This window comes from Lampris incognitus, chromosome 14 (genome assembly GCF_029633865.1).
Source record: "Lampris incognitus isolate fLamInc1 chromosome 14, fLamInc1.hap2, whole genome shotgun sequence".
NCBI classification, from domain to species: Eukaryota; Metazoa; Chordata; class Actinopteri; order Lampriformes; family Lampridae; genus Lampris; species Lampris incognitus.
In genome coordinates, this window is record NC_079224.1 from 16,409,508 (window position 1) to 16,433,371 (window position 23,864).

At 44.5% G+C, this 23,864-nt stretch overlaps 1 protein-coding gene across 1 annotated transcript in view; it reads right to left on the reverse strand.

The window, feature by feature from the left end:
• Positions 1-3,567: 3,567 nt before the first annotated feature.
• The window catches only part of ghrhra (growth hormone releasing hormone receptor a), a 38,249-nt gene continuing 17,952 nt past the window's right edge, over positions 3,568-23,864 (reverse strand). Inside the window, exons 4-13 of the mRNA XM_056293803.1 lie at positions 22,901-23,001; positions 19,585-19,682; positions 19,124-19,256; positions 12,857-13,010; positions 11,752-11,812; positions 11,542-11,611; positions 11,131-11,225; positions 8,387-8,516; positions 8,173-8,214; positions 3,568-3,720 (exon numbers count right to left, since the gene is read on the reverse strand). Coding sequence (XP_056149778.1) covers positions 3,568-3,720; positions 8,173-8,214; positions 8,387-8,516; positions 11,131-11,225; positions 11,542-11,611; positions 11,752-11,812; positions 12,857-13,010; positions 19,124-19,256; positions 19,585-19,682; positions 22,901-23,001 — 1,037 coding nt within the window. The remainder of the gene's footprint in view (positions 3,721-8,172; positions 8,215-8,386; positions 8,517-11,130; positions 11,226-11,541; positions 11,612-11,751; positions 11,813-12,856; positions 13,011-19,123; positions 19,257-19,584; positions 19,683-22,900; positions 23,002-23,864) is intronic.

Here is a 23,864-nt window from a genome sequence, read left to right on the forward strand (position 1 = left end):
TGGCCAAGAGGAAAGCTGTTAGTTTCATTCAAGTGGGATGAAAAAGGTGTCGGTTCCCTAAAAGTTACCACCGCTTTCAGTGGGTCACCGCTGTTGCAGTACCGAGCGAAACTAAAGTTAGCTCAGTTTGGACAAGGTAACGTTACCGTGGTTCAGTTAAACAGCAACCGTTTAAATAACTGCCCCTGAAAACCATTTCCATCACAAACACGGTCAAGCACTGTCCTACAACGAAGTGCAGGTGTGTGATGTACCCCAGACAACACCTTCTCATTCCCAACTCGTCACATACAGCAGCTTGGTCGGTGGCCATGGTTGCTGTCTGGAGCATTTTACAGAGTAGATGGCGCTCTTCCCAAAGGGAAAACCTGCGGGCCTTGGTTTGATACCTGTAGCCCATCTCAACATTTTCCTCAGATCCTGGTGTTTTTTAAATCTCACATGGGGCCGCGGTCTATCTAAACTGAGCTGTTTTGCTGACCTTTAAAGAGCACAATTTTGTCAATTAGGCCCACAATCTCCACTCTATATGGCAATATATTGGAAAATATAATGCAATATATTAAATAATACATTTCCATATATGTGGAAAAACTCCATATGTGCTTATAATTTTCAATATACAGCAATATATGCATGGACCATGTATGTCTATATATTGATGCATATAAAAAATATTGTAATGAAGATAACAATTGCTTTACATTTTGACAGGTAATAGTTTTACTGAAACACTCATTACAATCATTTCTATGTCATGAACAAAGCTGGACAGATACTATTCATGAACAGTCATCTCATGTTATTGTTTGCATAGTTACACATTTCATATATGAAAATGTGTGATGTGATGAGTGTTTACTGAAAACAAATGGTAAAATTTTAGGATTTTTAGACAATCACATCCCATGTTAGTCATTTTGAGGAGAACCCTTGGCTCTCCTCAACCTGCTCCCTACTCGCTACAGATCACAATATCATCCGCAAACATCATAGTCCACGGAGACTCCTGCCTGATCTCATTCGCCAACCTGTCCATCACCATTGCAAACAAGAAAGGGCTCAGAGCCGATCCTTGATGTAATCCCACCTCCACCTTGAACCCATCTGTCATTCCAACCGCACACCTCACCACTGTCACACCTCCCTCATCCATAACCTGCACCACTCCTCCATACTTCTCTGCCACTCCCCACTTCCTCATACAATACCACACCTTCTCTCTCGGCACCCTGTCATATGCGCTCTCTAAATCCACAAAGACACACTGTAACTCCTTCTGACCTTCTCTATACTTCTCCATCAACATTCTCAAAACAAACATCACATCTGTGGTGCTCTTTCCTGGCATGAAACCATACTGCTGCTCGCTAGTCACCACCTCTCCTCTTAACCTAGCTTCTATTACTCTTTCCCATAACTTGCTGCTGCGGCTGGTCAACTTTATACCTCTTTAATTTTTTTTAAACTTTGTACCACATTATCAAAATGTGTGTAATTCAAATAATCAGTTCTCTTACTAATTATGTTTCAGTGCTTTCTTTTACCATTCACACACATGTACCTGCTTCATCTACATAACAAGTCATGTGAAAAGGATGGTATATGACAACTTGTGAAATATTAAACATGCAGGGGGGGGGTTTAGTAAGTTCCTCTTAGCCCCTCTTTGGACAAAAATATGTTAGAACGTGTGAGGGAGGGCTTATCGGAAAAGGCAGCTTACTGAAACTTGACAGATGGCAAGAAAACAAACATGAATATTCACCACTGCGGTTCAAAGACTTCTAAATAAAGGTAGCAGACAACCTCCTGAAATATGAAATTCACCGTGCAACGACATGCCAAGGCCTGGCAACGTCACACACACACACACACACACACACACACACACACACACACACACACGCTCATCCCTCCATTGATCTTGGCTAGAGTACAATGCACACACACAAGCAGACACACACACACACACACACACTCATCCCTCCATTGATCTAGGCTAGAGTACAATGCACACACACAAGCACAGACACACACACTCATTCCTCCATTGATTTAGGCTAGAGTACAATGCACACACACAAGCACAGACACACACACTCATTCCTCCATTGATTTAGGCTAGAGTACAATGCACACACACAAGCACAGACTCACACACACACAGAGCTGGAGTTTGACTCAGTCACGTCCCTTTAGGTCTTGCCTACAACACTCCACTTGCTCCAGTTCAGTGATAAACGTAGTCCAAAAATAAAATACCAAAACCACAAACATAAACTGGTGAATATTGTGGAGGTAAAGGTGTTGCCCCCGGCCCCTTGGAGTCAGTTGCTTTACCGATGACGCACATAACTGAGTTAATTCCAACACATGGACAGAAGTGGCTCAGCTTCAGTGAGCTGTAGTGGATGTGTCAACGACGCTGCCCAATGAGGTCCACTGCAGGCAACTGGTCCAGTTTGAGTCCAGCTGGTATTATTTAACCAAGTGCTTTTTCAGTCATCTCTCTAATCCTGCAACGTTTGCTCTTTGCAGTTTTCAAACAGGGACATTTTCTATCTAAACTGTGCACAAGCCAGTATGAAAGCCCTCTGACATAAGCAAGGGAGTAGCTCTGGCACAGGAAAGTTGCGCTCTTCTGTTTTCTCAATGCAGCCACACGTGTTCTATTCATCTAAGTTAATCATCCTTATGAAATCACCAACCGATGTACCTCCACCTTTGTGGCCCAAAAATGGTGATTAACTGTGACTGATTAAGATGGACAGTGTGAGTGTCCGGGTAGCGTAGCAGTCTATTCTGTTGCTTACCAACACGGGGATCACCGGCTCGAATCCCTGTGTTACCTCCGGCTTGGACAGGCGTCCCTAAAGACAAAACTGGCCGTGTCTGCAGGTGGGAAGCCGGATGTGGGTATGTGTCCTGGTCGCTGCACTAGCGCCTCCTCTGGTTAGTCGGGGTGCCTGTTCAGGGGGAAGGGGGAACTGGGGGGAATCGTGTGATCTTCCCATGTGCTGCGTCCCCCCTGGTGAAACTGCTCACTGTCAGGTGAAAAGAAGCAGCTGGCGACTCCACATGTATCGGAGGAGGCATGTGGTAGTCTGCAGATTGGCAGAGGGGGCGGAGCAGCGACCGGGAAGGCTCGGAAGAGTGGGGTAATTGGCCAGATACAACTGGGGAGAAAAAGGGAGAAATAAAATAAAAAGATGGACAGTGTGAGCTAACCCCCCACCTTCACTCAAAGTAAGGGCTGCTTCATGCATGACATCCTGACATTTTTACAATGTGTTCACAATATTCTCATAACCATGACCCACTATTCTGTGTGATTTTATGTTTATCACACACACACACACACACACACACACACACACACACACACACACACACACACACACACACACACACACACACACACACACACACAGGAGAGCTGCTGATTCAGTGCCGCAGCATGTGAAGCCGTCAGGACTGCCCTCTGTCCCTGGTTACATTTCCTATGACATAACTTTGTCACAATATTACCACACAGCCATCTTGTTGTGGGTGGGCTCCATCAAGTCACACGGAAGAGATGTTGCTGGAGGAGGGGGGCCTCCGGGGTCCTCCACGGTCCAGAACTGTGATCTGGGTGACGGTGATGTGTCGCTTGGCCAGGGATAAACGACTCTGGGTATGGCATCTCCACAGCCATCGCCGAAGCTCTGCTTGGACCTGTGGCCACACACACACACACACGCAAATATAAGAATACAACTACCCAAATATGAGTACTGAGACTACCAAAAGTCTGTGACACAGGCTTGTGAGTTCACTAAAGTTCAGATACGGTGTTGAGCTGTGAAAGTTAAAAGTTATTTTCAGGGAGGCCCAGTGAGTGTACATTGACTGCAGGGCATTGCAGCACTGTGAGGAGATGAAATGAAGAAATAAATAAATAAAGTTCAATACTCAGGACAACAACAAACTAAAAGGGAAAATAATGCATTATAAATTCCTTCTGTTCATTCCTGTTCAAGACCAGCTTGCAACCCCATGTGTGATTGCTCAACCTACTGGCGGCTGCCGTTAGGGGTCGCCACAGCGGATCATCCGTTTCCATTTCTTCCTGTCTGCATCGTCCTCTGTCACACCAGCCACCCGCATGTCCTCTTTCGCCACATCTGTGTGATCGCATATGCGTGGTCGCCCAATAAGGTCTTTATAATCCATTTTACCTTTCTCTACTTTTCCTTGCTTTAGGAAATTCTTATGTATTACATCACCTGTTGAGTTCCCATTGCTTCAGTATGCTATAAGCTACTCCTGTTAACCTTTTTACTAACTTCACTTATCAAAAAGTCATGCATGTTAGGGTTAATACGCCCGTCTGTGTCCTTGACCGATGCATGGCAAGACGAACGGGTCCTCGGGGGCTGCACGACGGCTGCCCACTGCTCCTAGCTCCTATGGCTAAATGCAGAGCGTAATTTCCCCAGTGGGATCAATAAAAGACAAAAGTAGAAGAAAAAAAGAACCCCATTGAAGGAGGCAAAGAAGGCGAAGAGGGAGAGTGATAGAAACTGAGGTAAAACAAGAGGGAACCTCCGATTGGCATTTACTGCGCGAGCTCTGGTGTATCAAACTCTGTTGTCCCCGTCGAGATCTGTTTCCCCCTAGCCAGACGAAAGCGTTCGCATGGAAACAGGTTAGCTGTCGGTTACGACTAGGTTAACGTAAGTGATGGGTTAAGTTTAGGGTTAGGTTAAGGTTAGGATTAGGTTGAGGTTAAGGTTAGGTTTAGTATAAATCCCCCCCAAGGCACGGCGAGCACAAGTAGCTTTCATGAACAGGTTTAATGAAGTCTCCAAATCTCCATCAACACCGCGAAAACTGTACACATGAAACAATACAATTAGCACAATTAACATAAAATCAGACCGCACAAAACACGGGCTACACATAGCACACATAACGTACTATAACCGTTTATTTTTTTGCCCGGTGCGGGTTTCGATACAGAGTGTACTGCACCACAAGGCGACATCACTAACCGCTCGGCTAAAGGGTCAGACCCGTTACCTGCGGACTAACGTGTCTTATTAGTAGTTTACAGTACCTAGCATATAGCTAGCAAGAAATTCACCTAAATAATATCCAGAAACAAATATACATCGTTGGCTGCATGCCAGAATGAGGGAATTATCCGTGAAACTTGCAATGATTGCCTTTGATGTCCTTATAGCTTCCGCGACAAACATTAACCCATGATGTCCGTGAACAACGAGAAAAGACCGCGGGGCCACCCGACAGCCCATGCATCATCCCGCCAGAAAGCAGGCGGAAGTGAGCGACCGGAAAAGAAAGCGAAGGCACGTCTCCCAAACAACGCGAGACCAGACCCAAATGCACATGTAAGGGATTGAGAAATTGCCTTCATTAAAAGTTTAGAATAACCCCCCCCCCATTTTTTAGATTAAATACAATGTGGGTTTACACCACCAAGTCAGTAGGTGGCGCTGCAGCACTTCTGGGGATCAGTACGAAAGAGAGCAAAGCTTCCTTAAGCCAGACCGGAAATAAACTGGCGCGAACTTGAGTGACAACGTATTTTCATTGTACCTCTGTTTTTAATTCACAGGTACTGCAAAAAGATATAAACTCCCCAATTGAGCCTTAGACAAAGTCAAGACTTTATTCTGTAGTCTTTTAGTGCAAATGTGATAAGAATGTTACGTTTTGGGTTGATACTTGTCTCGACTTGCTGAGGGTAATAAACGCCATGCTAGCTAGTAGTCTAGGCTAGCCCAATAAAGTGGCATCCTATCATAGTAGATTGTAAACATCTCATAGTAATGTTTTGGTGATACATGGAGATGTGGGTTTATGTTGTAAGAAAAGTGTTAATGTTACTATTTTACGAGGAGCTATTCTGTGGTAACTTGTTCAGATAATTGTTCAGTTGTCGCCATTACATACCTGTTGCTGGTACTGCGTCTTAGGAAGTGCGCGCATGCGTATGGGATAAAAGAGGTGTGCAGGTGGACATAGATAAATGGTTCAGATGCAGTAATAGGCTGATTATTTCTGTCTTTGTGAAATTGCTATTTTGACAGTAGCCTATGTTGATTTTTGAGTGATGAGAAAAACCAAATTGATTTTACAAATTGTTACACTTTTTATTTTGTATTTATTTTACTTTTGATGAATATGGTGAATTTATTTAACTGTTGAGACCGGAAATAAACTGGCGCGAACTTGAGTGACAACGTGTTTTCATCGTGCCTCTGTTTTTGATTCACAGATCCACAGTGCTATTTAGCCTGTGTATCATTTGCTGCCGCTCTGGATATCCCCTAGGTCTGGAGCCGGTAACACACACATGGGAACAATCACAAACAAATCAAATCATGTGTCACTCAACAACCAACGAACAAACAATGTACAAACCAATGATGGAATCAATTATTAATATGAAATATAAATAACTACATATAAACTGTATTTCAATTAAGTATCAATGAAATGTATTGTAGCGAATTCGGGGGACAACGCAACCACAGGAACTGCCCCGGCCGAGAAGCGAACCCGTATCGCCCGCACCGCAGGAGACGTCGCTAACCGCTCGATTAAAGGGTCAAACCCGCCAGCCAGCGGCCAGCGTGTCTTCTTATCCATGCACGTTACAGTACCCCCCTCCTTCGGGAAGCGCGTCCCCGCGCTTAAGCATATCAGCTCCTTCACGCCTCAGGGCGCATACGCTTCCGATGGCCTTACGGTCGCTCCCTCCCACTTCTGACACCAATGTAGCGAATTCGGGGGACAACGCAACCACAGGAACTGCCGCGGCCGGGAAGCGAACCCGTATCGCCCGCACCGCAGGAGACGTCGCTAACCGCTCGACTAAAGGGTTAGACCCGCCAGCCAGCGGCCAGCGTGTCTTCTTATCCATGCACGTTACAGTATCAATGAACTGTATGCACCATTATGGCTACATTTACATTTAGGTAAGGGTGAAGTTAATCAAGCGTCCCGATGTTGTCTCGAGCTCTGGCTAGGGGGAAACGGATCTCGACGGGGAAACACCGTTTGATACAACACCAGGTACTTGGCATTCTTTCCACTGGATCAGTAAATAACACAACCCGCCTATTTATTAATACTACCAGATAGATGTTTTAGTCTGCCTTTATCGTTCCACTGCGATCGGGGTTCCTAGATCAAACTGGGATTCTTACGGTTGTTTCTTGCTTTGGACAGTCGCCAGGCTGCTAATAAATAGAAAGTGATCCGGTTGCTTTTGCGACAGCGACGTAAACAATAAACATACTCGGAAACGCTGGGGGGGGGGGGTGTTGAAAAGTTATCTACAGCCGTTTTGAAAAACCGTCAACATCCCAGCGTACTGGGATGCTGCGCCACCCCAGCGCCGTTGGAAGACTCACCAGAGCCACAGAAGGTGACTTCTCCATTGGCGCAGATTAAGAGAAACGGTGCGTGAAATGCCTCGAAAGGCTGGATGGGCGATGACTCGGACCTAATGGGTGAACCCAAAGAAGCTGATTGACAGTTTGTGTTTGTCAGGGAATGCAGAAATAAATAAATACACACCGGAATAAATGAATAGACACAGCTGAAATTATATATATGAAATACATGGAGAAAAATATACAGAAAAAATGAATAAGTACATGTGAATGTAAGTATGAAAATGGTAAAGAAAAATGACACGTGATAAGATAGAGCATTAGATAAAATCTGACTTTACACAATTATATTAATTTACAGGTTTATCAGTCTATTTCAGAACATAAACTTAAATTGTTTTTTGATTCCTCTTAACAGCGCAATATTTTATTAATTAAATTATTATTATTGTAGCACTCTTATTGCTCCACAGTAACTGTGTTTTGGGGCTACAAATAAATATAGCGTGACCCTTCACATATCTGTGGATTTATGGAGAGATTATAGGTTCAAGTGAATATTGTACAGTACACCTCCCACCAAGGCTGCTCAGTGTCCGTGCTGTGGAAGCAGTAGTGAACACAAGATGGGGATCATTAAGTTTAAATGTCACCCCGGATTTCAATTACTCAAAGAAATACAAACGTGTTTTTTTTCCTTCCCACTTAACAGCGCAATGAATTTTAAAAAGAGAGAGAAACATATTATTGTATGGCCTACCTCTCCATTCATGAAACAGTAAAGTAATGCCACCACAAAGCCCTGTAACACAACAGATTTCATTATTGGTTTTTGATAGCTTTTGAAATTGAAACAGTATCCACTCTCACCGAGACACCGGCTTCATTCAGTCTTCAATAAATTTTTCAAAAATATGCATGAACAATAAATGACACTCTCTCTCTCTATCCCTCCCCAAGGTATTGCACAGTACCTGGAAGGAGCCGAGGCCAAGCTCAATGTAGAGTCTTGCTGCCACGCCGGTGTTCTCAGGCAGGAAGGCAAACACGGTGTAATGCATCCCAAACAGAGGGATGAGGAACAGGGTGGATTTCGCCAACCTCCTGGAAGAAAGAACAAGAAAGTGGTGAGACAAAGACAAACAAAGAGAGATAATAAAAGATTTATGAAGACAGGAAGGATGGGGAAGGGGGTATAGAGGATAAAAATTTGATGGGTGATGCTATAAAAGAGTAAAAGAAAAAGGGGAAAGGGGATGATGGAAAGTTATTTCATGCCACAAGGCAATATTTTGATCCTTTGGCATCGAGAACTATTTCTGAAATGCCACAGAGACTTGCAGCCACCCGAGACTAAGTCCTCTAGTTACAGTGAAATGAACATATATTTCTCAAGTGACACCATTACTATCGCATTACAGCCAAACAATGCCCTCTAACTCCACACAGCACGCTGCCAACCCACACCGCCATGATCTAACATGATTTATTTCAGAAAATATTAGATCAAAACAACAACTAATACCAGGCTGCAACTAATTGCCATTTCACCCTAATTGTCCTCTCCTCACTCATGCCACTGGTTCGCTCGAGGAGATTCCAAACCAGTGCAGCACAAATGAGCTGTGCATAACTATCTTTTTTTTTTTTTTTGGTGGTGGTGGGAATCAGCGGTTGTTTGCCCTTGGAGAAGCACACATCATTTCCCAGCAAGTCGCTATACCCTCCAACAGAAGCTGCTGTGAGCTGTTGCAATCAAGACTCCATTTTAATCATCTGGTGCCCTGGTGAGTTTGGCAGTTTAAGAGACTACATCTCATTCCACTCTTCTGCCATGTCACTGTGGACACACTTAGAAACACCAGAGAAGAAGAGTGTTGGGACAGATTCTCTAATCTTAATCACATGAGTAACATACATAATCTGAGATCTCAAAGAACTATTGCACAGTGCTGCATATTGTAAAGAGGAAAGCAATCGATTTGGTGGATTTCGTTCTCAAATGAGTAGCTGTAAGACATTTTTAAGGCATCTATAATTGGACTGCGGTCCCCTCTTGTCACACCTGGGATTTGGGACAGTTTGTGCTTTTCTGTGATCGTCACGTCATCCTGGCTAAATCTGATAGCAGGGCTGAGGAATGAGGTCCTTTTATCATGTGTAACATTTATTGAGTTGGCAGATTACTCCTGTCATGCTGCATCAGAGGAGAAATCTATTTTAGGTATCAGGCACTGTTTTTGTGTGTTTCCACTTTCGAATTAATAGCTGTGTTAGAATACATCTGTGAGGATGCCTTTTTTGAAAGTAGTAGATAATTATAGAGCTAAAATAAGATATCTTTAAATCTGTTTTCACAAAAAGGCTGCCATTTACACACACACATATATGTATATATATATATGTATATATATATTTTATAGCATACATAGCAGCACAAGAACAGGCACTTAGGACCAGATCAGTTGAGGCAGGGGTCTACCACATGAGACAGGACCCAAGATGCAGGCTGTGTAAAGATGCCCCTGAGACAGTCCAGCACTTAGTAGTGGGGTGTAAGATGCTAGCTGGCAAAGCGTACACTGAAAGGCATAACCAAGTGGCTGGGATAGTGTACAGGAACATCTGTACTGAATACAGACTGGAGGTCCCCAAGTCCAAATGGGAGACACAAATGGTGTTTTAGAATGGCAGAGCTATGATCCTGTGGGACTTCAAGTTCCAGACTGACAAGCAGGTACTGGCTAACCAACCAGACATTGTGGTGGTCGACAAGGAACAGAAGACAGCAGTAGTGATCGATGTAGCAATCCCGAGCGACAGCCACATCAGGTAGAAAGAGCATGAGAAGCTAGAGAAATACCAAGGGCTGAGGGAAGAACTAGATCGGATGTGGAAGGTGACATCCACAGTAGTCCCCGCGGTAATAGGCGCACTAGGGGCTATGACCCCCCAAACTGGGAGAGTGACTCCAACAGACTCCAGGAACAACATCTGAGGTCTCTGTCCAGAAGAGTGCAGTCCTAGGAACAGCTAAGATACTGTGCAGAACCCTCAAACTCCCAGGCCTCTGGTAGATGACCCGAGCTGGAGGAAGACACACTATCTATCTATAGAAGGTCCAGCACTCATTAACTTGAAGGATGGGGTCAATTCACTTTTAATTACATAATGTTAAACCCTAGAAAGAGAGTGCAATCAAATTTCTAATTACAAAACATCCCTTGACAATCCCTTAAAATAGTTTTGTCTGTAAAGGACGAAGGTCAATTCAATTTAACTTTAACTGCTGAACTGTACTGGTCAAAGTCACTGAAGGCCTCGCAGCACTCGAGACACTGTGTTGTTGCTTTAACCTCGCGCACTTTGACCTGCTTGGACGGGGAGGATAACTACCCCCTCGGAGATGAATACAGGAATCCGTCATTGTTATCACTGAAGCCTACATACCAGCTGAAGTTCAAATGCTAATGAAAAATAGTTTCATTCTGTATCCCTTTAATGGTATGGAAGACCATCCTGCCTCAGCAAGTTTCTCAAGATTTGAATTTCAAGGAAGTGGTCACCGTTATTGGAATGAAACGAATGTGGACGAGGCCAAACATGAGGTGTGCCAGCCAAAAATCAGTGTGGATTATAAATGAATGAAATGGGTGCCAAGCTGTTTATGGTAGTCCGTAGTCACTGTGGGGTTCATTTCCTCTAAATAATGACTTACATAAAATGTCCAGTATCGTTGTTACTGGCCATGGCTGGAGACTTGAGCTTCTGGACCAGAATGCGGATCACGTTTATAAAGATGACTATGTTGACCTGGGCAAAGGCACACACACACACACACACACACACACACACACACACACACACACACACACACACACACACACACACACACACACACACACACACACACACACACACACACACACACACACACACACACACACACACACACACACACACACACAAAAGCAATGCTTTAATACCAGCTAAGCCATTTAATCCCCTTCTGATCCTTCCCCGACAAAGTACTTTTTTTTCTAGCTATTTAAAGTTCAAGGCGTTTATGAATTAAACAATTAAAAGAATTACACAAGGCAGAGTTTGTGTCCTGGAGGCTTCTACTTACCAGCAGCGAGGCTGTTATGGGACCTTTAATTATCCACCAAACGGCAACATCGTCCGTGTCATCCCAGCAACTATGAGCCAATCCAGAAGGAATTCAATTCCAAATGGAAGATTAGAGACACAGAAAAACAAAACAGATCTCCGCCATCGCGGTTTGAAATATAATCTTGACATTCAAATTGGAATTGCCCACTCTTTATGTAAGACCTACCCTCGGTCATCGTACAGGTATCTGGTCAGCACCCATATTATCAGCACTGTTGATGGAAACCCTGGGATGCAAGATCAGAGGTCAGCTCATTAACACCACGAGTATTCAGAACTAGACAGCACTTATATCACAACCGCTTTTGTCAACATTAGAATGAATATAAAGGAGTATTTCTTGTGAGATTTACAAAGCAACAAATGGTGAAGATAGACAGATGGATGGGTGGATAGATCGATAGATGGTTAGATAGATAGATGGGTGGATAGATATATGGATAGATGGATGGAAGGATAGATAGGTGGATGAGTAGATAGATCGATAGATAGATAGATAGATAGATAGATAGATAGATAGATAGATAGATAGATAGATAGATAGATAGATAGATAGATAGATAGATAGATAGATAGATAGATAGATAGATAGATGGGTGGGTGGCTAGATAGATTGATGGATGGGTGGATAGATAGGTGGATGAGTGGATAGATAGATAGATAGATAGATAGATAGATAGATAGATAGATAGATAGATAGATAGATAGATAGATAGATAGATAGATAGATAGATAGATGCTACTTGCAGTGAGGTATTCTGACCTCCAGCAGAATACCTGACTGAAAAAAAAATCCTAGATTTTTTTCTAGTCATTCATGGGTCTTAATTATACCTAATCAGTATATCTCATGACAATACGCCATGTTTAATAGATCGATAGATAGATGGATGGATGAGTGGCTAGATAGATAGATGGATGGGCAGATAGATAGACAAATGAGTGGATAGATAGATAGATAGATAGATAGATAGATAGATAGATAGATAGATAGATAGATAGATAGATAGATAGATAGATAGATAGATAGATAGATAGATAGATAGATAGATAGACAGATAGACAGATAAATAGATGCTACTTGCAGTCAAGTATTCTGACCTCCAGCAGAATACCTGACTGAAAAAAAAAATCCTGGATTTTCTTCTAGTCATTTATGGGTCTTAATTATACCTAATCAGTATATCTCTTGATAATACGCCATGTTTAATCCATCCATTGTAGTTAGAGGCGGGTTTAAAGACCACAACCCCTCTATTAGCCAAACTCACCCCATCCGATCAGGATGTACCACCAGAAGTACTTCCTCTGGGAGACAAAGGTGAGGGCCAAGAGGGTTTGGAGGTACATGGCCTCCACCAGCAGCCAGAAGTAATTAGCCAGGATGCTGAACTGGAAGAATGCTACTGCCAGCTTGCACGCTGTCTGGAACGGACACAACGATGCAAAATCTGCAATGTTTTAGATACAGCCATAGCACTTGGAGACATAGTGCATTCATTATTGTTAGAAAAAGTCAAAAATGTTTTTGTCCATATATATTTTCTTAAGCCTATACTGTATCAAAAGCATGGTCCATATTATATGGCCAATGTGCTGTGCAAAGTCATGAAAGTGATGTGAACGCCAATTTGACATGCAAGTGTTAATTTTTGCTCTTGTTTCTGATCATGAGTGCAAAGATAGACTAGTTGTGTGTTCTTTTGTGTTTCATCCTTGAAAGCAAGATGAGAGACATGTCCTGTGTATCAGTGGTGTGCCTGGCTCAGCCCGGTTTGCCAAGAACTCTTGTCTTCATTAGGATTTTAATGGCCTTTCATCTTTCCAGTTTTTCTGGCACCCTAAAATTTAACTCACCACTGCAAGACTTTGAAATCATATGGCATTATTTAAAATTTTGAATATAGAGGCAAAGTCTCAGAGCCAAATGCCCAAAAGACACAGCAAAAGCATACCGGCTTTCTGAGAAGATAGCACATCAGAAGAAATCTCTTCCGGGGATTACTCCAACAGAGAGAGGTTTTTGTTTTTTGTTTTTCCCACCAACATCACTTTGCTTTGTGCCCAACAAACAGCAATGTTTGTGACAGTAGTGACTGGAAACATTACCTGCCGATAATGGGTTCAAGTGATTCCTGACCTATAACCCCTCCATCTGAGTCCAAGTTCCTTGGTCCTAGTGTGACAGAGCCCCTCTCAAATAACACCTTAAGACTCATGTTCAGCACTGGCTCAAAGGATGATAATGAAAAAACGAAGGGGGAAAGTGCAGTCTAGATTGAATGTCGGGTAAACTGGGTTTTTGAATAAATTCTGGGTTTCGCTTTTTTGAAAGTGATTTCAAGCTCCATGAAGTCTTTTGTACGTGTCTGAGTCGGAACGACTTTGGCTGGGAGAAGGCAGGAATTTATGCGAGTTGATGAATGCAGTTGCGGTGGAAGTCTTGAGGGCACAAAGTCAGTCTTGTTATCAGAAATTCACCGGTCCCTGTCTTCAAATAGGTTGCGGAGGGTAAATCAGTTTTGCTTTCACCTCAGACGCCCTTTAGTCAGGTTGAAGATGGTAGTTGTATGGTACCAGGATTCTCCCAGGAATGAAGGTGTATGTCTTTGTTAGAGTGTGAAACAGCTAATGAAATGTGTGCTGAAACTGAAATTTAACTGAAGGCCTCATGTCCATCTTCACCACTGTACAGAGTTGCCAATGTAGTTGTAATAAAAGCACTTTAATGTATGATGCACTCCATTTAAAGAAAATTATATATATATATACATATATGTACAATTAAAGGTAATGAATCAGAATCAGAATACTTCATTCATCCTTGAGGGGAAATCGGGTAGATTTTGAGTAGGACTTCCTACTATAATAATAATAATAATAATAATAACAACAATAATAATAATTTCCATCAACGGCTTTCAGACTGTTCAGGCCGACAGAGATTGCTCAAGAAGTGGTAAGAGTAAGGGTGGAGGAGTTGCTATTGTTGTTAACAACAGATGGTGTGATCCTGGTCACATTACCATCAAGGAACATTTGTTGCTCGGACATTGAACTGTTAGCTGTGGGACTCGGGCCATATTATTTGCCCAGGGAAATCTCATATGCTGTTGTGGTAGCTGTTTACATTCCCCCCTCTACCAGCCTGATGGCAGCATGTGACGTCATTCACACAGCCATAGCTCATCGACAGACACAACCCCCGAGTGCCCTCATCATAATCTCGGGTGACTTCAACCATGGTGAAAACCCTGCCCAACTTCACCCAGTATGTGAACTGTACAACGAGAGAGGGGAGGACACTGGACTTGATGTATGCTAACGTGAAAGCGGCTTACAGCTCTTCTCCTCTCCATCCCCTCGGTAGGTCAGATCACAACCTAGTATATCTGAACCCCTGCTATGTGCCTCTTGTGAAACGTCAGCCTGTGACCACAAAAACAGTGAGGAAATGGCCAGAGGAGGTCTGTGTGAAACTTCAGGGCTGTTTTGAGGTAACAGACTGGCAGGCTCTCCGTGAGCCGCACGGGGATGACCTGGATGGGGTCATAGGGCGTGTCACTGGCTATATAAACTACTGTGTGGACTGCGTTGTCCCTAAAAAAACTGTCCAGTGTTATTCAGATAACAAACCATGGGTAACGAAGGACGTCAAAGCCATCCTGAATGAAAACAAGAGGGCCTTTATAGCTGGCAAGAAGAAGGAGGTGAGAAAAATCCAATGGGACCTTAAAGTGAGACTCAGGAAGGCTAAAGATAATTACAGGAGGAAGTTGGAGCAAAAACTTCAACAGAACAACATGAGGGAGGTCCGGAGTGGTATGAAGACCATCACTGGTTTCAAGCCGACTGGCAGCAGAGGAATTGAGGGCAGCTTGGACAGGGCCAACGAGCTTAATTTGTTCTTTAATAGATTTGACACAATGATCCCCCCCCCCCCGGTCTCATCTGTTGCCTGCCTTCATCAACCGTCAACTTCACTGCCCCCCTCCACCTCTTTCTCCTCCTCCTTACATCCCCCCAAGCCTCCATTGGGGGTCCTACTCCCCCCCCCTCCCTGGGTTCCCAGACTAATGGCCCTCTCCAACCTGACACCCCCCCCCCACACACACACACACAAACCTGTAACACCTACAGTGTGCTTCACAGTTGACCATGTCAGAAGACAGTTGATGATACTTCACACAAGCAAGGTGGCAGGCCTGGATGGTGTTAGCCCCAGAGTGCTCAAAGCCTTTGGCCCCCCCCCCCAGTTATGTGGAGTGCTTCACTTAGACTTCAAAGGGTCCCCCGTGTTGTGGAAGACGTCCTGCCTCATTCCTGTGCCTAAAACGCTGCGTCCCAGGGACTCCAAGGACTACAGACTGGTAGCATTGACCTCACACATTATGAAGACCCTGGAGAGACTTATCCTGGAGCAGCTTCAGCCCATGGTCAAGCCACACTTAGACCCCCTCCAGTTCGCCTACCAGCCCCGACTGGGAGTGGAGGATGGCCACCTGGATAAGCCCGCGAGCACTGTGGGGGTCAAGTTCTCTGACTTCTTTAGTGCCTTCAACACCATCCAGCCGGCTCTACTGGGTGAGAAGCTGACTGCAATGTAGGTAGATGCCCCCCTTGTGTCCTGGATTGCTGACTACTTTACTAGTAGACCACAGTATGTGCGCTTGCAACACTGTGTGTCAGACAGAGTGGTCAGCAACACGGGGGCTCCACAGGGGACAGCCCTGTCTGTCTTCCTTTTCACCCTCTACACCACGGACTTCAACTACCACACAGAGTCTTGCCATCTTCAGAAGTTCTCTGATGACTCTGCTATAGTCAGATGCAACAGCAGGGGTGAGGAGGCTGAGTACAGGGCTGTGGTGGGAAACTTTGTCACGTACTGTGAGCAGAACCATCTGCAGTTCAACGTGACTAAGACAAAGGAGTTGGTTGTTGATCTGAGGAGAGACATGACACCAGTGACCCTTGTTTACATCCAGGGGGTTATTGTGGACACTGTGGAATACCACCTGGGGGTGAATATAGACAATAAACTGAACAGGGCTAAGAACACTGATGCCCTCTACAAGAAGGGACAGAGCTGTCTCTACTTTGTGAGGAGGCTGAGGTCCTTCAACATTTGCCAGACGATGCTCGGGTTGTGGTACGAGTCTGTGGTGGCCAGTGCTCTCCTGTTTGCTGTTGTGTGTTGGGGCAGCAGGTTGAGGGTAGCAGATGCAAGCAGGTTCAATAAACTGGTCCGCAAGGCCGGTGACGTTGTGGGGGTGGAGCTGGACTCTCTGGCAGCGGTTTCTGAGAGGAGGACACTGTTGAAGTTATGTGCCATCATGGACAATGTCTCCCACCCACACCATAACATGCTGGTCGGGCACAGGAGTACTTTACGTAATAGACTCATTCTGCCAAAATGCACTACAGAGTGCCACAGGAGGTCATTCCTGCCTGCGGCCATCAAACTTTACAACTCCTCCCTAAGAGTGTCACACACTCTGAGTTAACAGTCGTTGGACTGACCCTTCAACTTGTTTTACCCTGTCGGGTGTTTGTTTGTGCTGTTTGTTTCGTGCTGCGGTAGTGCAGTATAGATAGGGTGTTATGTTTATATACTCTGTTGTTCCTATTTCATCTCATCTCATCTTCAGCCACTTTTCCGGGGTCGGGTCACGGTGGCATCAAGCTAAGTAGGGCACTCCAGACGTCCCTCTCCCCAGCAACGCCCTCCAGCTCCTCCTGGGGGATCCCAAGGCTTTCCCAGGCCAGATTGGACTTGTAGTTCCTATTTCTATTTCTTATTTAACTTGTTAGTTTTTAGTTTTTCTTTACGAGAGCGTGCGTGTTTGTAATAGGACCCAATTTCCCCTTGGGGGTGAATAAAGTATTCTGATAATGATAATAATAATATAATGATAATAATAATAATGAGTAGGATTTTCCTAAAAATCGATGTGTAGACTCGTACAACAAGAGTAGAGAGTGACTCAGAAGAAGATGAGTACATGAGCCCTGTTTGCACACAGTCATGATCTCCCTGTCAAAACCAGGACATGGGGGCATCTCCTGAGGTCACCTCAGGTATGCTTTATAATCCAGTGCATCAAAAGAGCAAAACAACCCTGAGGGGTTTATGCATGTTTTGTTTTTTTTTTTGCTGTGATAACATCTTGTCAACAGATCATTTCAGAAATACCATCAGATCCATTTGTCAACAAACTGGGCTTTTGGGTCGCTCAGCATGCCAAGATGGAAGCAACTGCTTTCTCAGTTGTCATCCCTTTCTCTCTCTCTCTCTCTCTCTCTCTCTCTCTCTCTCTCTCTCTCTCTCTCTCTCTCTCTCTCTCTCTCTCTCTCTCTCTCTCTCTCTCTCTCTCCCCCCCCTCTCCTTCTCTCTCTCTCTCTCTCTCTCTCTCTCTCTCTCTCTCTCTCTCTCTCTCTCTCTCTCTCTCTCTCTCTCTCTCTCTCTCTCTCTCTCTCTGTTGTCTCTACATTTAGATAAACTAATGATGTGGCTCTCATCTTTGGTCCTCAGGACTCCACAATACTTCCCTATCCTTGCAGGTAATGCCGGGCAATATGTAAACTATAATTATTACAATAATCATAGGAGATTTTTTTTAGATATCAATATGTATATCATATCTGCCTACATATGAAAAATGTTTTTTTTTGTTTTTTTTCCCCTGTTTTTCTCCCCAATTTTACCCAATCAATTACCTAGCTCTTCCAAGTCATCCCAGTCACTGCTCCCAGTCACCCCCTCTGCCGATCCGGGGAAGGCTGCAGACTACCACATGTCTCCTCCGATACATGTGGAGTCACCAGCCACTTCTGTCCACCTGACAGTGAGGAGTTTCACCAGGGGGACGTAGCGCATGGGAGGCTCATGCTATTCCCCTCAGTTCACCTCACACCGACTGACCAGAGGAGGCGCTAGTGCAGCGACCAGGACACATACCCACATCTGGCTTCCCACCCGCAGTCATGGTCATTTGTGTCTGTAGGGATGCCAACCAAGCCGGAGGTAACACGGGATTCGAACTGGCGATCCCCGTGTTGGTAGACAACGGAATAGACCGTCACGCTACCCGGACGCCCGCAAATATACTATGTTTAAAGATCCAACTGAGTTTCATCACATTGAAGTGTTTGGCGATATTAAGTATAAAGTACTTTTCAGATTATGCCCCCCCACCCCCAAATATTCATTTTGTGAGAAATCTTAGGTCATAGATTCTTGCTGTCGTTAATTTAGACAGTAAAATTGTGTATCACGATACGACATTATCTGAATTTCATCTCGATACGATACCATTGGAAGACGATAAATGATCATGTTGAATTATTGCCCAGCCCTCCTGCCAGGTACTCCTGCCGTCTAATCAGGGAGGTCAGGGAAGTGGCACAACAACATGGGCATGCATATAAAATATTTACTGTAATTAATAAACTGGTAGAATAGAAAACAGACAGAGGTCGAGAGTTGGGAGTGGCTGATTTAGAAAATAAGCATGTGTAATGATAGCAGCGCTGACCGTGGACATGGAGCAGTGGTCGAGGGTCTCATCAGCAAACAGCACGGCATCTTTGATGAAGACGGCAGTAGCCCTCAGGACGAAGGAGGCGAAAAGGTTGATGTGGATGTAGTTCCTGGTGCAGTGGAACTTCCTGACGAGAGCAGACAGCAGGGTAAAGGAAATTGAATGCCCCCCCACACACACACACACATGTAATTGCGGGGTACAAATAACTTGTGCTGACGCACCAGTCTCTCTTAATGACTGCTGGTACTGCATATTTATCATCGTTCCTGTTAGCGAGAGCTAATAATGATCTGAGAGTGAATATTACAACAGTCTACCTAGATGAATCGCCACACTGGTTTGGATCACCGGTAAAATAGGAGTGCAAACGCCAAGTTAGGTGGTTTGTCCACCTGCTGGCCTGTCTCTATGTGTGTCTACTGTCAAAATGATGCAGAGTGTCCGAGTCCTACCTGAAGGCAGTGAACACCACTATAGCTGTTATGAGAGAGATGAGCGAAGTGGCATAGCCCACGGTGTACACCTTTCTGAATGTAGAGAGGTAATTCGTCTGGTGAGGGAGACAGCAAGAGAGAGACAGACAGACAGACAGACAGACAGACAGAGCAGAGAGAGAGAGAGAGAGAGAGAGAGAGAGAGAGAGAGAGAGAGAGTGAGTAAGAGATAAAGAAGTTACCCATAAATTGAGAGCTTGAGAAAGGCAGAGAACAACTGTGAGAAAGACGAGGAGGAATGGAAAGAAAGGGAGCAGACAGACAAGGGAAGGCATATAAAATAGGGTGAGACACACCGAAGAGAAATGGGGGAAAGATGGAGAAAGGCAGAAAGAATGGGACAGGGAAAGAGAGATGCCATTAACAAGATTTGGAGGATGTCAGAGGCGCTGAGGGGCGATGACCCGATGAATGAGATGTCATGTCAACATAACCTTTAAATCACTGGAGCTGGGTGGATGTCTGCAGAGAGGTTCCAGCTCCGCGTAGCCCACATGAGAGACTTCCAGGGTGCATGTGTAAAAGTGCTTTAACCATCAGTGGACAACTTTACTAAGGAATTAGGCAATGGATGAAAAAGGGTGCTTTTGTTTTATACAGTGCATCTGGAAAGTATTCACACCCCTTCACTTTCCCCACATTTTGTTATGTTACAGTCTTATTCCAAAATGGATTAAATTCCTTTTTTTCTCATCAATCTACACACAATATCCCATAATGACAAAGTGAAAAAGGTTTTGTAGAAATTTTTGCAAATTTATTAAAAATAAAAAACTGAAATATTGCATGTACATAACTATTCACACCCTTTACTATGACACTCAAAATTGAGCTCAGGTTCATCCTGTTCCCACTGATCATCCTTGAGATATTTCTACATCTTGATTGGAGTCCACCTGTAGTAAATTCAATTGATTGGAGATGATTTGGAAAGGCACACACCGGTCTATATAAGGTCCCACTGTTGACAGCGCATGTCAGAGCAGAAACCAAGCCATGAAGTCAAAGGAATTGTCTGTGGACCTCCGAGACAGGATTGTATCGAGGCACAGATCTGGGGAAGGGTACAAAAAAATTTTCTACAGCTTTGAAGGTCCCGAAGAGCACAGTGGTCTCCATTATTCGTAAATGAAAGAAGTTTGGATCCACCAGGACTCTTCCTAGAGCTGGCCGCCCAGCCAAACCGAGCAATCGGGGGAGAAGGGCCTTGGTCAGGGAGATGACCAAGAACCCGATGGTCACTCTGACAGAGCTCCAGCGTTCCTCTGTGGAGATGGGAGAACCTTCCAGAAGGACAACCATCTCTGCAGCACTCCACCAATCAGGCCTTTATGGTAGAGTGGCCAGACGGAAGCCTCTGCTCCGTAAAAGGCACATGACAGCCCGCTTGGAGTTTGCCAGAAAGCACCTAAAGGACTCTCGGACCATGCGAAACAAGATTCTCTGGTCTGATTGAACTCTTTGGCCTGAAGGCCAAACATCATGTCTGGAGGAAACCAGGCACCTCTCATCACCTTGCTAATACCATCCCTACAGTGAAGCATGGTGGTGGCAGCATCACGCTGTGGGGATGTTTTTCAGCAGCAGGAACTGGGAGACTAGTCAGGATCGAGGGAAAGATGAATAGAGCAAAGTACAGAGAGATCCTTGATGAAAACCTGCTTCAGAGTGCTCAGGACCTCAGACTGGGGCGAAGGTTTACCTTTCAACACGACAATGACCCTAAGCACACAGCCAAGACAATGAAGGAGTGGCTTTGGGACAAGTCTGTGAATGTCCTTGAGTGGCCCAGCCAGAGCCCAGACTTGAACCCCATTGAACATCTCTGTAAAGACCTGAAAATAGCTGTGCAGCGACGCTCCCCATCTAACCTTACAGAGCTTGAGAGGATCTATAGGTGTGCCAAGCTTGTAGCTTCATACCCAAGAAGACTTGAGGCTGTAATCGCTGCCAAGGGTGCCTCAACCAAGTACTGAGTAAAGGGTGTGAATACTTATGTACGTACATGCAATATTTCAGTTTTTTATTTTCAATGAATTTACAAAAATTTCTACAAAACCTTTTTCACTTTGTCATTATGGGGTATTGTGTGTAGATTGATGAGGGAAAAAAGGGAATTTAATCCATTTTGAAATAAGGCTGTAACATAACAAAATGTGGGGAAAGTGAAGGGGTGTGAATACTTTCTGGATGCACTGTATATATATATTAGAGTTACTACAAATGTAATTTTCTTCTGCACACACACACAGGCACACATTTGTCTGACTTTTCTTCCATAGTACAGCAAATACACTAGAGGCAGCATGGGGAAATTATCCTCTAAAGTGGTGCCTATCCAAATTTGGATAAGAAATAAGAAAACATTGTTCATGTGTCCATGGAGCAATTCTGTGAATAGAAATTGTATTATTTTGCCAGTTAATGTTACCTGCTGTCCTTCTGCTCAGATCTCCTTCTTTCAGTCATTTTGTAAATGGAAGTGGGATATTTTTGTATTTCAAAATGATAGAGATCTCATTCAGGAAAAAAAGATTCCCAATATATATTGCTGGATAACATATTTTATGCTAATTTGTTTATTTATGTATTTATTTATTTTTTTTGGGGGGGGTTCCCCCTTTCCCCCCCTAATTGTACTTATCCAATTACCCCACTCTTTCGAGCCATCCCGGTCACTGCTCCACCCCCTCTGCCGATCCGGGGAGGGATGCAGACTACCACATGTCTCCTCCAATACACGTGGAGTCGCCAGCCGCTTCTTTTCACCTGACAGTGAGGAGTTTCACCACGGGGACGCAGTGCATGGGAGGATCACGCTATTCCCCTCCAGTCCCCCCCCCCCCCACCCTGAACAGGCACCCCGACCGACCAGAGGAGGCGCTAGTGCAGTGACCAGAACACATACCCACATCCGGCTTCCCACCTGCAGACACAGCCAATTGTGTCTGTAGGGACGCCCGACCAAGCCGGAGATAACACGGGGATTCGAACCGGCTATCCCCGTGTTGGTAGGCAACAGAATAGACTGCCATGCTACCCGGATGACCTTTATAAGCTAATTTATGACATAAAGCTATTTAATTGATCCCAGATTAGGCAAAAACATGTTGAAAATTATTGCACTTACAAACTTAAAAGCAAAAGTATGGACGTCTATGGAGGCAGTGCAGTATAAGAGAAGGGAAAGCAGGAAGAACAGAGACAGTCAACAGCAAGCACAATCAACAAGACCGCATTTCAGTCGGGCCGTGATTTGAAGTTAAGCGTCTACCTCAGATTCGGGCTCGCTGTCATCATTGAAAGCACAGGCCTCTTCGTACGGCGGATACAGTTCTGTCCAACCATTAACCGTGCAGTTTCTGAAAACGTACCCTGGTGTGGGGGTGGACACCAAGATTAGAATCAGTCACCTTTGTTTGTTTGTTTGTTTGTCTGTGATGCTTCAGCAAAAGTTGAAACTGTTTCACCTTGGGGAGCACTTAAGTTGCACGCTCTTAAAAGAGGTCGGGGCCCCTGTGCTGGGCCGAGAGCATAGGTGCAAATTTCCCATAAAAGAAGAAAACAACATGAACAAACAGGAACTGCTTTTTACAGGGCTCCGGTGTTCACGCGGCTTAAATTTGCTGAACACAAATTCTCCCGGCCCTTTCTTGCTTGAACTTAACACTTAACAGCCACGCTTTGCCTTTCTGAAGCTGATCTAGTTTTCGTGGTAACAGACTCTTTTATCATGTCTGATCAAAAAATAATGGACGTTCTTTCCCATGTAAATGCCTGCCTTCATTTTAACTTGTGAGATGGACTGGCAGCTGGTTAATGGGCAGACATCATCACTGAGTGGCCCTTCCCTCTTCAGCGGTCCAGTGGTTCATGCACTTATTTGCAAAAGCAGCACGGGATTAACGTCTATGTTATATGTTCTGGAGACAGTGGCACCGACAAAAGACAGGAGGTGGAGCTGGAGGTGACAGGGTTGAAGATGCTAAGATTTTCATTGGGAGTGACGAAGAAGGACAGGATTAGGAACGAGTATATTAGGGGGACAGCTCAGGTTGGATGGTTTGGAGACAAAGCAAGAGAGGCAAGATTGAGATGGTTTGGACATGTGTGGAGGAGAGATGCCGAGTAGATTGGGAGAAGGATGCTGAATATGGAGCTGCCAGGGAAGAGGAAAAGAGGAAGGCCAAAGAGGAGGTTTATGGATGTGGTAAGGGAGGACTTGCAGGTGGCTGGTG